The sequence below is a fragment of the Athene noctua genome, chromosome 2 (genome assembly GCF_965140245.1).
Source record: "Athene noctua chromosome 2, bAthNoc1.hap1.1, whole genome shotgun sequence".
Classification (NCBI taxonomy): domain Eukaryota; kingdom Metazoa; phylum Chordata; class Aves; order Strigiformes; family Strigidae; genus Athene; species Athene noctua.
The window spans coordinates 125,052,039-125,070,915 of NC_134038.1; the positions used below are offsets into that span (position 1 = coordinate 125,052,039).

At 35.8% G+C, this 18,877-nt stretch overlaps 1 protein-coding gene across 1 annotated transcript in view; it reads right to left on the reverse strand.

Annotated features, from left to right (window-relative positions):
- Positions 1-281: 281 nt before the first annotated feature.
- SLC39A12 (solute carrier family 39 member 12) overlaps positions 282-18,877 on the reverse strand; it is a 32,909-nt gene continuing 14,313 nt past the window's right edge. The window contains exons 6-12 of the mRNA XM_074897976.1: positions 16,289-16,461; positions 14,871-15,023; positions 13,570-13,680; positions 11,154-11,217; positions 7,313-7,471; positions 5,736-5,923; positions 282-656 (exon numbers count right to left, since the gene is read on the reverse strand). Of these exons, the coding sequence (XP_074754077.1) occupies positions 528-656; positions 5,736-5,923; positions 7,313-7,471; positions 11,154-11,217; positions 13,570-13,680; positions 14,871-15,023; positions 16,289-16,461 (977 nt within the window). The 3' untranslated portion in view covers positions 282-527. The remainder of the gene's footprint in view (positions 657-5,735; positions 5,924-7,312; positions 7,472-11,153; positions 11,218-13,569; positions 13,681-14,870; positions 15,024-16,288; positions 16,462-18,877) is intronic.

An 18,877-nucleotide genomic window follows, 5' to 3' on the forward strand; every position in this document is an offset into this window, starting at 1 on the left:
TGAGGATCTTTATGTTGACAAAGTAGATAGTGCAGATATTATGAGATTGCTGTGTGCCATCTAAGAGTTGAGTTTTGCTATACTTTATAGTTTTATAGAAATACATTTATTCTTCGTACTAAGAGGCAAAAAATATTTCTGCTTCAAATTATTCAACTATGGTTAGTCCACTTTAATTATTGCATAGAAAAGTATTTTATTCTTTTCTTCAATCAGACTGGCAGAGATCACTTAGAGCATTCAACTAGAACGGTCTCAATAAAAACTAATCAAAAGCTCCTGTGAGTTTGAGCATGGGATCTGGTAAACACAGTAACAAATAAAACATAATTCTAAACATTCAAGTTTACAAAAAAAAAAAAATTACAAAATCAGAACAATAAGTTAATAAAGTGAAATAGTTATCTACTTTTCAGATATAAAAATCCCAGCAACTTAATTTATGTATCACTATAGCAGACATGACAAAATTGTGAATAATGCTATCCACTGTTATAAGTGGTACTTCAAGATTTCCAACAGAAAACTTATATTTTAATTTTCTGTTCATATATAGCCAAAAGTAAGAGGCAAAGCCAGCCTAATAGTAATCCAAGGTTCTGTAGGAGAAACATCAACCAGGGTCGCCGCGTCTGAATATGAGTCATTTCAGGAAGCTAAAAAAAGAATAAGACACCAGAATGAGAGCCAGATATATTAATCTCTGGGAAAAAAAGTCTTATGGGAAAACAAGGCAAACTTCATTAAAAAAACTTTCAAAATGCTGAGTTTCTGAATATAGCTATTAATCTATAGCATGTTCTGTACATTGTAACAACACCAATCCTGACAGGGAAATATTTAAATTAATCAAATTCTGCCCATTTGGTTCTTTTAGATGAGAATTATAAATAAATTATAAATAAGATTCAAAAATTTGTTAACTTCTCAATAGCTTTTAGTAATTTTATACAGCTGTCTGTAAGGAAATGCTTATTCAGTAAAATTAGTGATTCCCGTTTGTGGGAATAAACTAGTTTTTGAGATTTTTGTTTCAGTACTATATATAGGGTCAATCCTGCTCTTACTGAAATAACTGGCAACACTCCTATTTACTTGTGCTTTAGTAAACATAAGAGTAGAAACCAGCATTTTTTAAATGCATTTGAAAAATTTACATTTAATATTTTAATCTGTGAGTTTTAAATCAAGTAAAGGAGTAGCAGCTGTTTATAATCATATTAAAAGCTACTGTTGACCTTTCACCCTACATGTTCTCTTTTATCAAGATTTCAAATAAAATTTATGTCTCAACAAAGCCTGTGAAAATTATGCCTCAGGCTCAGTTTTTTATGCTTATGCCTCTTAGTTTTTATGCTTTATGCATTAGAGACACCGAGGGTGACATGACTGCTGATACTTTCACATCTACTTTGGGAATAAATATAGAGCAGTAGCCTGCTACTGACCTTTTGTTTTGGTTGGAGATTTTTTGTCTATTTGTTGTGAACTTGAAAACAATAGCGAGTGGTCCTGGCACTCTCCCATCATCCCTTCCTGCTCTACTCACAGTCTGCACTAGAATGAAGCTACCTATTTCCTCTGCTCTTTAGAGCCTCCTCACAGGAGCTGTAACAGCATCAGCCACTGGGAGACAGTGGAGTGGTGCTGACCAAGGAGGCTAACAGGGCATGTGTACAACTATTTCCTATGCTTGTCCTTCCCTCTATTGGAGGGGGGTCTCTGGGTCTGCTTCTCCTGCACTCTTCTTTCTCTGAAAGTTGGCATGGGCCCAAAATAAAACTATAGCGAAAAACCTGCCTCCACTTTAAAGTTTTGCATTAAAATAACAGGCAAACCCAAACGTCCTGGATCTTCATAACAACTAGTCAGTGGTTTAAATTATAGTACAAATTCACATCTTAGAAACTCATGTAGTTAATTTTTATTTAAGGATCATCAGAAACTTTTAATCTAAAGCAAATGTAAACACCTCAAAGTTCTGATGTAAAACAAAATCCAAACTGACAGTTTGTAAGTGTTCAGAGCATGTGGGTTTTGTTGTGTATATAAGTAAAAACCGTTAATTGAGACCGAGGCCTGAATCCAAGGTTCCAGTCTAGACCTTTGGTCTTTCTTATTTATCCTTATAATAAGTCTATTTTGTCCCCTTCTCCAGTGCCTAAGTGAACAAGTTCTCCAAATAGGAATTTTCTTCCCCTCCCACTGCAAAAGCTAGTGTTTTCTCTTATTGCTGTCAGTACAAATTTATGAATTACACACATGCACTGTAGGTTCCTAAGAAAGTTTCAAAAAATAATTCTCAGCAGGTAGTACCCTTCCTATGTCCAATGCAGATGTCTTCTCCCTCCACCTAATCTATGTGCATGTTATCAAATGCACAGACCATATCTGTAGCCTTACCTAGTGTGACATCCCTGCCTATCTCTGAAAAGAAAAGCTGATTGCTGAGACAGTATCAGCTGTGGTTCCCCAGCTCTCTCCAAACACAAATGTGTGTGGTACAGCAGAGAAGATCTTGTTTAGGAAGTCTGTTCAACTGGCAGATGAAAAACATTTCACAAATTAAGGGAAGATAGTGCTGCATCCAAGCTGTTGGATGCCATCATGCTTGCTAATGCTTGAAGTCTGTTGTTGGAGGCAAAACAGTTACTCTTAATCAAGGGATTACTCTGTCTCACTCCAGCTCATGTTATCATGAGCCCAAAACATATGAAGAAGAGGTATGCTGAAAGAAGGCATGAGGGGCTCTCAACCATGTCCTGGCTAAACAAGAATTCTACCATGTTGGACATATATGACATGAATGACACACTGCAACAGCCCAATAAGTCACTTTAAAAATACTTCTTTAACTTCAAAATCGAAAAGTTTTTTAAGGTTAGTCAGAGAAAACATCAGTTAGTTGCCTTAGGGAGTAGTTGGCTGGCTCCTATTTCTTGATATCCTTACTGTCTTTCTTGCTTCTATCTCCCTCTTTTCAAATTAGACAGTAAGTTGGAAATGATGTCCCAGTCCTTTGGGTTTAATACAATTCATGTGATTCCATAAATATTTATCCATAATGATTACTTCATAGATACTCATTTAAAAGATTGATAAAGGATTTTCAAGTTTGTTTCCCAAGAGAAGAAGGGGACATGTTTTGTCAACGAAATAATTCATTAGTAGTGAGCTGATCTGTTCTATTCCATATATTGGTATCACAAGTTTCAATTCAGATTAAAGGTATGTTATTAATTAAAATATCTTTGGAAACAGTGCTAAGTTACAGTTACAGTTATGATATCTAAACAGATGCCAGGTACAAAAATCTCACTATACTGCTCATAAAAAGCTGTTTTTCAGGGGATTTACTTTTGGTTAAACAACAACTAAACCCACAACACTTCAGGTGTTTACTCACATGCAGATCTTGAAACAACAATTTACATTGCAATATTACACCTGTGCATGCATATCTGCAAGACAAAATACTCTTCCACCTTCCCCAATTACTGGGAAGATGAAGTTTTGCAGAATTCCTTGGTGAAAAATGATGAAAGACATAAATAATTTTATATTTTGGCCTTTTCCTCAGATTTCTAGAATTATTAGTCCACCCTGCTTGTTAATGGTGCTAGAATGCCACTGTAAAAATTAAAAAACCTTTAATTAACCACAGAAGTAGTTTTGTGCAACCTTAACTGCAGCAGCAGTCTCACAATGCTGTCCTGTCAATGAATCGCCATCTCATACCACTCAATGTTCCTCAATGCAGAAACCAGTGAGGCTGTTCAGTTTCATTTAACTGCTGCTCTCTTATTTCATCACTGCTCTAACAAGTACATGAATATTTGAAAGACCATAAAAAAATACTGAAAATTATAGTTTTGTACCCCATTAAATATTTATACACCATTGGCAGGAACACTGATGATTGCTGTTTGTAGATAAGAAAGCAGCAGAGAATAGAAGTTATTTCTGTGCAGAAAGTTGAAAAATACATAAGGAATGGCTAATTTTTTTTTGTATGTACTGTACAAACATATGAAACTTTTCAGATCTATAGATTTCTACAATGGTATAGGAATATTTTTTTTAATAAAATAATCCCTGTGATATTCAACACTTGCACTTCTGTTAAATATAGGTGAGCAACACAATGGTAGTTCTTTTGACAAAATGCAGAGAAAGACTGATAGGAATCCTATTAATAAAAGGGAGGTGAGAGAAATCAGATCCTCCCTCTCTCCCTTTTTCTCCTTTTCACATCAAGAATAAGAATAAGGTGACAAGCTGAGAACAAGGGAAAACATGTCTCTGTCTCTGCCTGAAACTGTAATCTCTTGGGATTTACAGCTAGCACATAACTATAAAGACTCAGGTCAAAACATGGTGGTGTTCTAGGAGCTTGTGGATACCCAATAGATTCTTAGCCACATTAGTAAAACCATGCCTATTGAGCAGGTGTAGGTAGCCTCAGTTACAAATTTCTCTGTGTCAGAACAAGATGAAATTTCATGCACAACATATTCTGTTACTTACCACTTCAGTCAGGACTGTTGACACATCCACAGTCCTTAAGCAGTTTCCTCATAAGCTCCTAGGAGCACCTCATGTTTGCCTTACTTTTGCTACAGTAGCAAAAACAGACTAAAATACACCCAAGGTCTAAGGTAAATTATTCAAGTAGATTTTTAAATACGTTATAATACTGGCATGATATATCAGGTTTAAAGTGTTGTGCTTGAACCTGGTAAATAATATCTCAGGCATGAGGTGGGGGGTGGTAGTGAACACAACAGAGAGACAGCCAGGTATGGAAAAAACACAGTAATTATTTTTTAAGAGACAGACCTCTTTTCTTTTTTTTTTTTTTTTCCCCCTTCATCTAATTACTCAAAATATTCCATCTTTGTTCATAAACTTGCAAGCAACTTTACATTAACACACATTAGTTAAAGATCCATGTGACAAAGCTGGCAAGGTAATTAAGTTCTGGATAGTTACAAGGGTAACAGCCATCTCTTCAACAAATGATGTGCCCTGAGGCATCTACATGAGTTATGATTCTACCATATTCTTGCACAGTCTTTAGACCTTCCTACTACTGTATATCTTCACACTTTATTTTTCTATAATCTGATCTTTGCTATTGAACTGGGATTATGAGAAACATTGGGTAAATATGAAAAAGTTGAGGCAATCTGATGGATTTTTAATTGCTTAGGAGCTCATCCAAACCTTTCTGAGATACAAAGGTTGGCCAGGAATAGCACAGGATAAACATTTTTCATTTTAGTTCAGAAAGACCAAATTCATGTTGAAACAATGGATGAAAAAAAAAAAAAAAGGTTGGTAAAAGGAGAAAAATAACCAACTTCCTCAAAATTTTAAAAAACCCTGCAGGTACAAAAGTTTCTTTATGTTGTACCAAGTAACTCTATCAGGCCTACAAAACATATTGTTTACCTTCCCCCCTTTAAAAGTCCTTTATGCCTTTCTCATCCATTACCCTCTTAAAGGCCTTTATCTCACCTTTTTATTATTAATTATACCTAACATGGCAGTGACAGGAAACAAACCAGACTATTGTTCTAAGCACTGTACGCACACAGGGCAGACAACATGCTTTTCCCAAGAATCCTATGAGCTCTTTTTCCCTCCAAGTCCATCCACCTGTGTTTCTCTGACACTCATCTGTGATGTTGCTATGTTAAAAGGAAAATATAACAATAGACTGAAGTTCTCACCATTTCTGCTAAAGATAAATACAAGAACATTCCAGCTGTAACAGTAAAAATCCAGTTTTGAATGCATGGGTCAGTTGATACAGAAAGGCCAATATAAAGTCCTAAGAATGCTGTTAGTGCACTTATAAAATTCATCAAAATTACAATCTTCGTGGGAAGCCCTGTACTTAGCAGCACAGCAAAATCTCCTGCATAGAGAAAAAGAGAGAAAATTTATCAGTTCGCTGATAAATGTATTTGTAAGACTCTTGGTAATAAAACATGAAGGAAAATAATTAAGATATGCACAAAGATAGGGAATGATGGAGGACTGCCCTTAGATTTCTGTAGAATAGGTTATAAACTCATCCTGTGTGAAAAAACAAAACCAAAAAAACCCATATTGACTTGTATTTGTTTAGCTGTTCCTAAAGATAGCATACAGTATACAGGAGTGGCTTTCTGTTAGTTCTTGATGTCCTGTGACATTTCCAACTTGGATACATGCAAAAGTGAAGTCACGTGCTTTCCCAGAGTTTCTAAATCTTTCTCGACTGGGAACTTGCCAGTTCACATCATGTGAGTATACTTGCAGCATGGTCTTTTAGTGTTTTACAGGTGCTACAAGTCAGAAAAACCTATGCCAATCTGAATCCAGTTTGAGTTTAATTCCTCTGATTTCAGACCTAATTAATTTTGGTAAATTGTACATCAGAATCCCATCACAGATTTTGCTTCTAAAATAAGTTATTTTCTAACAGGGCCACAGTAAAAGATTTTAAAAATTTTTCTCTGTGAGTGTAGAAATGCCGCTTTGACACTGGGGCATTACTGCCCCAGAATCAAGAAAGTTTTTCTTTGGAGTTAAGTGTTCAGTATTTTGGTAATTTCTTTGCTTACCAGTTTTACAGCAATTCCCCATCCCACCTTTTTGTTTGGGGAAGTTTTCTACATAGACAGTACATGAAAACTTCAGTCATTTAAGAATAGAATCTGTAGTTCACATCTCAAACTTGCCTGTTTATATATGTTCCTCAACACAGTCAGGAACAACTTTGGCCCTACTGAAAGATTTACCACAAGGAGATAATTGAGGGCAATGTTCAATAGAACAATCTTCCTTTCCTCACCACTAGTAAAATGGGTCATACATCTTCTTTTATTATCTTGTTATTCTTGATTAGCAGCAGGAATGAGGGTGGTATGAGGATGACATTGTTAAATGGCTCAGCTGCATACTAAAACTCTTGGATGGCCCGCTGCATCAGGCATGCCCGTTATGTGGGCATGGCTCTTGCTCATAGCTTACTGGTTTTTGTGTCTGTACACATGAGAATAACAGGTCACTCTTGACCTGATGGCATTTACATTTGGAGAAGTTGAGATGGGATGGCATCCAATAATGAGGGAAGAAGCCTCCCCTCCTTCTTGTGATGGAGAAAGAGAATAATACAGCCTCTTTATAAATCCATCTCATGCATTGTTATAGTTTATGATGCTATAAGCAAAAATTGCCACTATTGTCATACAGGAAAGAATTGTTTGGGAAACCTGAAATACAAAGCCAACCAGGTAAAATACACAAATATGTTTCTTACCCATTTCATGAGGAATTTCATGGCATAAAATAGCAATTGTCGTTGTCACACCTGTTTCTGTAGAGGATGAGAATGCTGCTCCTATTACCAAGCCATCAGCAAAATTGTGAAGACTGTCACCCACCAGAACCATTATTGCTAGCAAGCTAATTTTCTTACCTAGGAAAAAACAAACAAACAAATGAAAAAAAAAAAGCCAAAAAGTTTTAACAAAAACATATATTGTAATTTTTGCTATGTTACATATTATTTTGGCTTTTGCACATACAACATAATGAAAAATTATAAACAGAAGACAACAGTGTTAATCTGTTTTGTCTTTGTTATTATACTTCTTTCAATACACTTGAAATGAAAAAGTAGGTTGTAGAATAATTCAGAGATGCAAACACCAGGAAGTAGCTTCTTTATTTTTACTGGGTCAACTATTAGAAAAAAGCTTATTGACTCCTGTCTCATATGTCCTAAATGTTTCCATTAATCTTTCCTTAGTTGCTGAAATTCGCACACGTTTTCTTGAATTCTATATGTTGGGGGTTTTGCTTAAAAGGTGGGAGTTTTTCCACCGTCACTCAGGGAATTGAGCAGCTATTATGAAGATGAGTATTTAGTCTGATATAGCTGATCATTTTAATACTGTAAAGAATGTTACTACTGAGTGATATTTCCAGGGTCAGTTTTTAATGAGATTGTATTACAGTGAAAGATAGAGATGAAAAGCAACAAGCTTCAAAATACCACTATCAGTACAGTGTTACAGCACGCTCATTTCCAACTTCTGTTCCAATCAATTAATGGCCACTATGCTCATAGTACTCCTGTCCGCAGCATCACTCATGGATGCAGATGGCTGTTTTTCTTTCCCATATTGCTCTGTGACTTTGCTTTAGTGTGGAACAGTGAACTGAATGTTCATGATTAGGCACCTGACATGAGAGGAGAGGTGCTACTAGTAATAAAAGTACTGAAAACCAGCTAGGGAATTAGAGTCAGACTCTGCATCCAGCCTGTGACTCAGACTGCCATGTAGCATGCTGAATGGATACTTCAGGAGGGATTTTATCTCTTCAAGTAACAATGAGGCTCCATACACAGTCTCAATGTCTAGGCTTATCAACATATAATTGACTCTCCCATCCTGTACTCTGTTCCATGCATTTTATCCACAATCTTACAAGCAGGACCTTCTAATGCCTCTCAGGAAACTCATCCAGCTTCCCTTGACACAGTATGGACAGAAAACTTCGCAAAGCATTGCTTTCATGCCTGAAGAAGCAGGGTCATGATTTGGGCCCTAAACATCATATATTTTCCTGGCTTTTGTGGGCCCCACACAGACATGACAGTCGAAGGAGCTAACATGGAGCTGCACAGAACTGTCTGAATGTAGTTATTACAAGGTTTTACTTCAGTAATGTTTTTCCAGAAATGACCATTTTATAGTGATGGGGGAGATGTTTTTCTTACAGAAACTGGCTAGAACTGAAGTCTTCAGACTATTATAAAAAAAACACACAGCACATAAAAGCCTAACAACTGTATTCAGAAAATCCTCCCTAGTTGCCTGGGAGCTCTGTGGGTTCAGAAAAATTGGCAGGCATGTTAAGATTTTCCTGCCAGTTTACAGAGCCAGACGTGGATGTCCCCAGTTTGCACAGTTCTTTCTAAGCACTCTGGACAGTTTATAATCAATAGTGCAGAGCATGAATTGCATAGAAATAATAGATTGCTGCACTACATTATATTTGTGATTTGTAATAAGCACTGGTGAGGACAAAATCATGGCCTGCCCTGAGATATTAGCCTGTTTTATTCAAGTATCTGATTGTTGAAGAAGATATACCATGGTTACTGAACTCACTCCAGTGTATTGTCTCTAATATAACATAGGGATCAGGTTAACATTATGGAACAATTGCAAATGTAAGCTTTGTGAACTAACTTGACTGAAAGTTAAAATTATATATATATATATATATATATATATATATATAAACAGATCTGAATGTTTATCTTAATTTACTTTCAGCCTAAAGTAACTTTGTTCCTAGCAACTATCTCACATTATATTGCTGCAACAGTAACTATTAACTTATTACCCTAACTATTTCTACAAAGCCTCTTCTTCTTAAACAATCCTACATTTACTTTTGATAATTTTCTGTGCTTAAATAGGGGATTGGAATTCATAGCAAATTCTATTCCATAATTTTCATAAAGCTAAAGGGTGCAGGACTCCCACCATAGATTAAATTTTTTAAGCTTTGAATAAGAGTTTAAAGCAAACATTCATCCATAAATATATTTTTTCCAATGTTTTCATTACTCATACAGCAAAAATATTTCTAGTTAATGTAAAGTTTCATTGAGTATACAAACATTAAATGCTACTCTCTGATCTTTTCAGATACTGATAGAACAAGTGTGGATAAGACAGTGAGACATCTTTTTCTTCCAACAGCTTGCTTTCTGAGTTACTGAGTATCTAAGGTGACTGACTCCTCTCGCAGTCGTATTTGACATGTGTTTACAGTGAAACCTGGCATTTCTGTAGATGTTAGGCTTCTGTCTTAGGGCTGCAGATTCCATTCCATTTTGGGAAAAAAAACACCTAAAAGTTTATCTCTGTATCAATGTACCAAGGTATGTATATGCATTTAGCTATTCATAAGAATTGTAACAAAATAAACTTTTGAAAATATGTATTCTCAGAAGGAACTAAAACAAAACACCCCCCCTTCCTTACTATGGTTTCACTTACTGATTTCTAATATAGAGGTAAAACTGAGCTATGAGGAAAAAATGGAACCAAACAAAGAGCGTTACTGAGAAACTATCCCAAATCTAGTTATCACCAAATTTAGTTATTTGGAACAAATAACCTTGAGATCACTAGAAATTTTTTTGTGCTTAGCAGGTAGTAATGATTGAACAGAATGGAAACATCTAGAGAGAGTCACAATGAAACTGGCACTGGATTGTGTACTGCTGGATAAGTGAGACGGAAGAAATGGATATCCAGATTTCAAATGCCTCAGAAATGGAAATGAAGTCCACAAGGACAGAGAAAAATATTAAAAACCTAGAAGATAATGGCATTGTTAAATAAATCAAACTGATGACCTGAGATCACAAAATAAAGGGCAGTTGATTATAGTAAATAAACTGATTTCAATTAAAATGTTATTCCCGCAGTTGAATGACTGCAACTCTACTAAATTCACCAAGGTCATACAAGTACAGTCAAAGGCAGAGTTTGTTTTATGCTCTATTTTTCTTTTTTTTTGAACTAAGCAGCAACAAAACAGAGAAGATAGGAACTAACTTGGAAGCTTTCTGAAGAAAACAGATTATCCTAAAACTAAGAGCCATCATGAGCCCATAATTCCATACATGTAAAAAATCATTACTGGTTTAAAGAGGCTATTGTTTTGCCATGTAAGAGAAGAAGGAAAGCAGAATTTTATTAGTATAATGAGCCAACAAAACAATTATTTAATTACCTTCAGAAATAAAAGTCCAAGCAAAGTTTACAATTATGAAAAAATCTGTTTCGTATTAAATTTGAATATTTCCATTTAAGCAGAGGCTTTAGAGAGATGGTTTGCAACAGTGAGTAAACAAACACTAAAGCATGGACAGTATATGATTAATGAACTTTGCAATTACAGGGTTGGCAGCTGAAAAGGTCTTTAAGCAGAGATTAAATTATGTAGCCAAGCACCATTAAATATGGTGATGTAGCACACAGCAAACAGAGCTAAATAAGCTTCACACTTTCAATTCCATCTTAGGTCTGAAGGCTCTTCCTTTTACTTGTCTAGTCTTTATTGATACTAACTTCTTTTGCTGATCGCCTTACTCTCTGGAGGAACTTCAGCAGACTCAGAATCTTCTGGGCTTCTCTAGTTAAAAGCAAAGATAATGGATCAGTGTTAAGGGCCTCTTCCAGCTGCTGCTATAAATACAGGAGAATAGAAAATAAGTTGAAGCTTTTTGAATTAAAGATAGTTGCTGTTATTTGCATAGATATCATTAGAATAATTTATTGAGCACTGGCAGTGTGATTGATACTGTAGAAACATATAAAAAAACCCCTCCCTTGTCCAGAAAATGTTACAGTCTAACTCAAGTAGGAAGGAAGACTTTCATAAGCACTGTTGTAACCCAAGAAAATCATGTTTCTGCTTGAATACACAAAAATATGAGCCAAATATAAAACTAAAAAGGACATTATTATTCAAATTGTATCTTTTGATTTGTCATGATTGTAATTTCCTGCTGGATAGGGTGTCTACAGGATTTCCAAGGAAAAAGGGGTAGACACCAGAGTCTCTTTGGAGTTCATGTTCTTCACAGTTACTCTGTGAAAACACAAGACTTAAAAAGATGATCATAGGTAGGTTTCACACTTTTTCATAATATGTGGTGAGTTTTTTTCTGGGTGGTACAGCCTCCAGTGCCTTGCCTCTTGGCCTTTACTTAGGTCTTTGTCTTGGCATCAGACATCACTGGCTGGGCATCGCAGAACATGAGTACACTCCACTGCAATGAGTGAAATTTACCCTTACTTCAAGTGGAGAAAGAGACAGTATATTTGTCTCTATCCTAGAGAGGTAATTTGGTACATCAACCCTAATGTTTAATTAACAGAAACTGCAACTCTGGGGGAGAGAAGAGAGAACATGAAGAATCTTTTCCCCTCTCTACCTCCCTGGGGCTTTTCTTTCTGACTAGAGAAATTATTAGAAATTTGTGCGAGGGTGAAATACACCATAAATCTTTTTTGCTTGAAACCAGTAAAACCTGAATTTATAATCATGACTTCCCCCCCTGCCCCCCCACCCCCCAAAAAAAAAACCAAACAAAAAACCAAACATATTAAAGCTATTATGGCTGCCAGTGAAGAGTCAAAGCACAAAATAGTGGTTTATTAGGGACAGCAGCCACCACTCCAAAAACTATAGCAGAAATGTGTACTGGCTGCAGTATATGTCTTTTGGATGGTATTAGCTTGGTTGTGATGTGGGATATGTGCTGTAGAAGGGAATGCATGAAGAGGGAAGGGAAAGGATTTGGTTTTTAAACTCTACATTTTAAAGGAAAGATAAAAGTCTTTAATTCCCATGATTGCAGCCAGTCATATGAATTCCAGTAATTGTTCCACTTCTCTTATAATATTTATTCACATGCCACTTCTTTGAACTCTAAGTCAAAACTGCAAGACTAATCACTGACCTGAAGGATTTATAAGCTTTTCTTAGTCAACCAGTGTTTGTCTTACTATTACTCACATGATTCTGAAAAATTGGCTGCTCTTGTACAAACTAGCTAAGCCAGGCTAGTTCATGTGATCTATACATAACTTTAGGGGGATCTTGCTGCTGAGGAATGACAAGGTCGTTCATTATCATAAACAGGAAGCTATGACGTGGTTCACAAATTAGTAAATATTCTTCACTCATCTGTTTGCTCTGCATTCAGTTGAGAGTTTCCCAACTGTGTTTGAGAGATTAGCAGTGGCTCATGAGGCTCTTACCCATCACAACTGCTTTAGTAAAATGGAGTTCACATTACAGAATATCCTTGAAGATTCTGATTTAAATTAACCAGGAACCTATGTATCTAGATACTGCATATAAACTGAAGAGAATTGTTGGGAAAAGATAAAACAGGTTAGAAGGTATGAGTCAATTTAATTTGCAAAGATGTATCTTTGCAATAGACAGACAGACCTTTGCAATGCAACAAACCAACAGAAAATTATGTAACTTCTTATACATAAGCACCATTCCCAGATATCCAGCTTGTTTATGTTATTCTCCAAATCTGTGGAAAAATGCCCAAGAAAAGTCCAGGATTTCATCTATTCACTAATGATGCAATTAACTCTCACTGCAGAAAATCCTGAAATTTTTGCCATAGGAGAGTCTGCCCTTACATATGATAAATTTTTGAAAGGAAGGGAGGAGGAAAATATTCAAGAATTTTATCAACAAAATATAGGAAGTGTATTGTTATATCAATCTGATACACACTAAGAAAAGTTATTGTAAAAATCTGTGTTTGAAATCTCTGTAAAAGCTTATTACAAACTTCAGAATCTAGAGATTCCTGACAATCATGTCATGTAATAAAGGACAAATCAATAAAGACTGAAAAATAATACTGATTTATTACATTAATTTGGTTCATTTTTTGAGGAACAGAGAGAGAAGGATATAAAATCATGGAAGTATGTCATATTGGTAACCTACCAACTGTATGGTTGAAGTAGATTTGCCTCTGCCTGAATGTTCATTTAATTCAGATTCCACTGGAAAATCATGGGAATGTCCCCAGTGCCCATTAACTAAAGAAAGGCCCTGCTGAATGAAGATGCTTTGCAATTAGTTCTGAAACCCAGTGAACATAGGTGCAGTCTTTCTCAGCCTTTTGTTAAAGTTTACCATTTGTAAGAACTATTTTTTTCAAAACAAAACCTATTGAAAAAGATTGTTGGCTGGCATCAACATTTCCTAATGATTATTTGGTAAAAAAAAACCCTGAAAAATGAATCAGATAAATCAGTGACAACTATAATGTTTTGATAAAACTTATTTTGTTTTAAAACTGAAGATTAAAACTTGAAGCTGAGATGGGTATAAAAAATAACTTTGAGAATTCATCTAGTTCTCAGTAGAACAATTCTAAAAATTTGTGGGATGATGATAAAGCTCTTCTCTCCAAATAAGTAACAAAAAAGGACTACTTTTTGCCAAACAAAATATCATCATCATCATCATAATACTCTCATTCTATTAATCTCACATAATATTCCGTGGCTGACTCAAAGATAGTGGGAATAGGGACTCACTGCTACATATCTAAATCAGGCCAGTCATTAAACACTCTGTGTAAAGCAGAACAAACAAAGGCTTAGCCTTCTTAAGTGACATTAAGAAACCATCCCATGCTGAGAAACTTAATGAGCCATCACACTTTGCATTACATTATATCCTTGTGCATAATCATATTTTCAGGCACCAGACACACTGAAATAAAGCAATAGAATTACTATAAGCATGGCAGTGAGCAAGGAGATACCGTTCATGTAAGACTGGGTTCTACTGACCGCAACATACATATTAGACTTTCAGATCTGTTGGGATAGGGGTCAAAAACAATTTGGAAATTTTAAGATATCACTCTTGAAACTATCTTGTGCTTACATCTGTCTTCCTCCTGTTCAAACAGAACCTAAACAACTGTCATTGCTATTTCCTATGGATACATACTTTTCACCTGCTCCAGCGCTAGTCATGAAAGTACGCTTATGGAGCACATTCCATCAACTGTTCCCTTCTTCAGTTATAAATACAAGGAACTCACTCATGAAGCATACAAAATCCATAGAGCAAAGCAAAACAGAAATTGAAGATCAGTCTGGTAGGAACACTCTGGAAACCAATTTTTAATGCTTCATTTAACTCAGACAAATTGTAATGATTTTCCACAATCATTTTAACGTTTTGTGCACTGTAAAATCTCAAAATAAAAGAGATGTACAAAGCTTTACCTGGTCACGTGGTGTTACCAAAAGAAAGAAACACTTTTCTATCAGAAAAAATCCATGAATTCCTCCAATTATTCCCAAAAGTTTCCAAATATATTCTTTCCCCTCATAGAAATGTTCTACCTCTTGTGCTTCATGTTTATGTAAACCAAGAGTCTAAAAAAAAGAGATAAAGTAAAAAAATTTAAAATGGCAATATTTTAATTTTTGCTAGAGTAATCCATAATGTGTTAATTCAATTTATTCTTTTGCCATCTCTTTCAAATTTAAATTATGTTTCAAACTAATCAGCTGAATAGTAGAATGAAATTATTAGGAACCTCTTCTACATTTCATCACCTCCCACTGGTGAAAGCAACATTCTTTTTAGACACAGTTTTATCAAATTGCCCTTTTAATATGCTAATATAAATATATATTTATATATTATATATTAATACACAAATAGATTTTTTTTTGTTTGGAGTATATTGATCTTTAAAGTCTTCAGATATAAACTTCATACTGAAAATAATTCATAAAGCTTTCTGCTGGTGGGTGTGCTTCCATTTTTTTCCTCAGTGGCACAGCAAGGCAGCCCTCCTTTGCTCTGAAAGTGTGTGCTTTAAAGGCTACTGGATACATTACTTACAACTGGTGAAGGAGAACACTTTCACACTCAAAAGGTGTTTCTTAAAGAAACACACTTGTCTGACATACACTGAGACTTGCCTTCCTTAAACCACTCTCCCAGTTCTACTTCCAGAGATGAAGTACTGAGTACGAACAACATTTTGACCAGAATCTCAAGTGAAGGTGTGAAGCTCTTTCAATGATTAGCTGAAGTCTACTCATAACAGTTGTGTCACATCAGAGGAGACTCAGTCAAAAATAAATTAATATACAATGGCAAATTTGGTTCTGTTTTACATACTATTCTATACATAAATTTGTTTTATTAATTTAGGAAAAAATTCATAGCACCCATTTTATTACAGTTCGAGGCAGCAGAATTAATAGGTTGATAGCCCTGGTTCTCTGGAACAATGTGTGGAGGGGACTGTGGATACAGTACAACCTTTGTACAGTTTCTCCTAAAATGCATTACAGAATCTGCCTCATGAAAGAGTTTAATACACATCTAGAAACTTGGCTTGCACAGGACTTGTGGGTTTTCTGAAAAGTTTTTGTGGAAATAGGAACTTTATTTTCTCCAAATTCATCATTCATTGATTTCTGCTTCCTACTACTTGGAATCTCACTGAACTATGAAGTGCAAATGTAATTGCATTGCTGGGTAGTTGGTTCACAGATTTCATGGAAAGCTTCAGTTTTAAAAAGATGAGCATTACAAAGGTTTAAAGGAAACATTTCTCTGTGTGTGTGAGCACATGCATGCACATATCTGTCATTTTAAAAACTCACAAGTGTGTATTATCTACCTGAGGAATAAGGTGTAGCAATGCATCTCCAGAAAGGGTCCCGACAGCCAAACCAACAAACAGCTGTAAAATGAGTGTGTAGATTTCTTGACAGGAGTTAAATAAAATGAGAGTTGTACCAAACATAGATCCAATAGTAATAAGTAAAACAGCAACAGTGCTATAACCATATTCTGTAGGGAAAAACAAATGAAACAAAACAAGGGCACCTTTAATAAATCAGTATTTGTATTTGCATACTTGTTTTGTATTTGTATTTGTTTCTGAGGCTATGTTTTTCCACCTTTGTGTACAAACGCACAGAGGAGAAGTGATTCATTGTGTCACATAGATTTTTCTAATCAGGTGTGATACAGATAACAGGACTGGAAGCCTAAAACCCAATATTTTTTCAGCCTTTACAGGTAATACAGTGCAATGCTTTCAAATTTCAGACCTTAAAGAGCTAAACAGACTGTGTGCAGATTAGAGACACTGAGAGAAGCACAGTGAATGCTGGTCTGCATTTGTTTCCTCTCTTAAAAGATTCATGCTCATTATATCTTCACATGCCACACCTGTGCATGACAGGTCAACACCATGTACAGTCAACACCATGTTATTAACCAAATCATAATCAGTAAACAAACCAAGGCCTAATGCCTCAGATGAATGTAGGCATCTAATTTAGGTTCTAAGTATAAACTTTTTAGTCCAAATTACGTTTACAAATTTGCTGTGGACATACACTCCTTTAGTTACTATAAGGAACTAATGTCAAAATATTCAAAAGTGTCACTTAATGTTGCACACTTTAATAGCACTGCAAGTGCTCAGCACCTCATAAAATCAGACAGTAAATTTCAGACTGCACATCCAAATACAAGGCTATAGTAGATATATATGGAAGGTCAGGGCTTGGTGACTTAGCCAAAACAGCACAGCTTGTCAGTAAAATAGAACTGAGAACAAAATTAATGAGCCCATGCTCAGGTCACTAGATCACACATAGGTCAAACATGAAGTCTTTTGTCTGTCTCAAGCCAGCAGAAGTGTCCCTGTGGTCATGGAAACTTTTCTTTGTCAAAAAGAACAGGGAAAGGGCTGCAGAGTTATTAATTTCATTCTGTGTTCAAATGGTTCAGTTTTCTCATCTACACAGATCTCTCACCTTTCTGAGATCACTAAAATGTCATTCATTGGGCTGATGGCCTTAGACTTGGGAGAATCTCACTCAACTCTGAATTTGCCATGAACCTTGTATATGACCTGCGTAAGTTCCTTTCTTTCTTTGTCCCTTGATTCCCCATCTGAAAAAGGAGCATATTTGTGTAGCATAGAAAAGGTAAAAGCAGTAAAGACTGCAAGGTGTTCAGGTAAGGAGAACAGATGTAACAAAGGGCTGATGCCTTCTGGGAGCTATAACAACTCTTCCTATTCTATATCTTTCACCTATTCTTGAGATATTCATAAGAGTCCTTCCACGCCTTTATCCAACATGTTTTTTAATTCACGTTCATAGTTCAATTAATCTGTATATCATGGAATGATAGCTCATTCCCATAAACTGCTTAACATGTGTAGCTTAAAGTACAGACAGAATTTAGCAATGGAAAGTGTTGTTCTATAAGGATCATCAGCCAGCAGGATGTGGGGAAATTTTACTAGCTCCTAAAAGGTCTAATCATCTAGAGCTGGCTGTGTGGATGTTAGGATAAAGGTACTGAAGGCATCGATTTGTAGCCTAAAAGTGCTGCTCTAGATGCAGCTGATTACGGTTAGATGCCCATTCCTTTTTGCTCATTCCTGGTTCCCAGATCCCCCCACCAGAAATTAATGCTTCCTGTAACACACCAGCAACAACTAGGTTTGTAACCAGTTCCCAGGTATTGCTGGTTTAAACTGAAAACAAAACCAGGAAGCGTATTAAGAAGCCCTTTGGTCAGATCAGATTCAGATCTTTTTTCAATAGGGTGGACTGGGGATTGGTTACAGAAGAAGTTGAATCAGCAGAACAGATGGGGCAGAAATCCCTGGAAGCAGTGGCATGTGAGGGCTATGACTGCAACTGGAAACAATCTGATTATACTCTAACTCAGCTGTTGTTCCAGCTCTATCACACAAGTCCTGCTGCCCATGTGACTGGTTTTCTGCTTGTTTTTCTTCCCACAGTAGTATCCTCACAGCTTCTCTGCTGTAAAATATTACAACATGAAAAACCAGCAACATTCACACAGAACTTATCTGTATCAAGCATTTGCCACATCATGGTATAAAATGTCAGCTAACATAACCTTAAGGCTATGTGTAAGAGTAATGTAATGATTCCAGTATAAACTTGATGGAAATTTAACAAAATATGATATTACTGCCCAGCAACACACTGGTAAGGACCTGTCATGGCTCAGCTGATGCCTACATCAAGCTGTCCTCTAAGAAATAAAGCCAATAGATCTTAAAACCTTACACATTTAATTAGAATTCTGTCTAATATAAATTGAGACCATTGAATCCCCCACTTCTCAGTGTAGTACTATTATCTGACATGTATGCTGTCATCATGCTTTGGTTTAAGTTTACCAATGAATGAAATGTCTCCAGAAGTTAAGG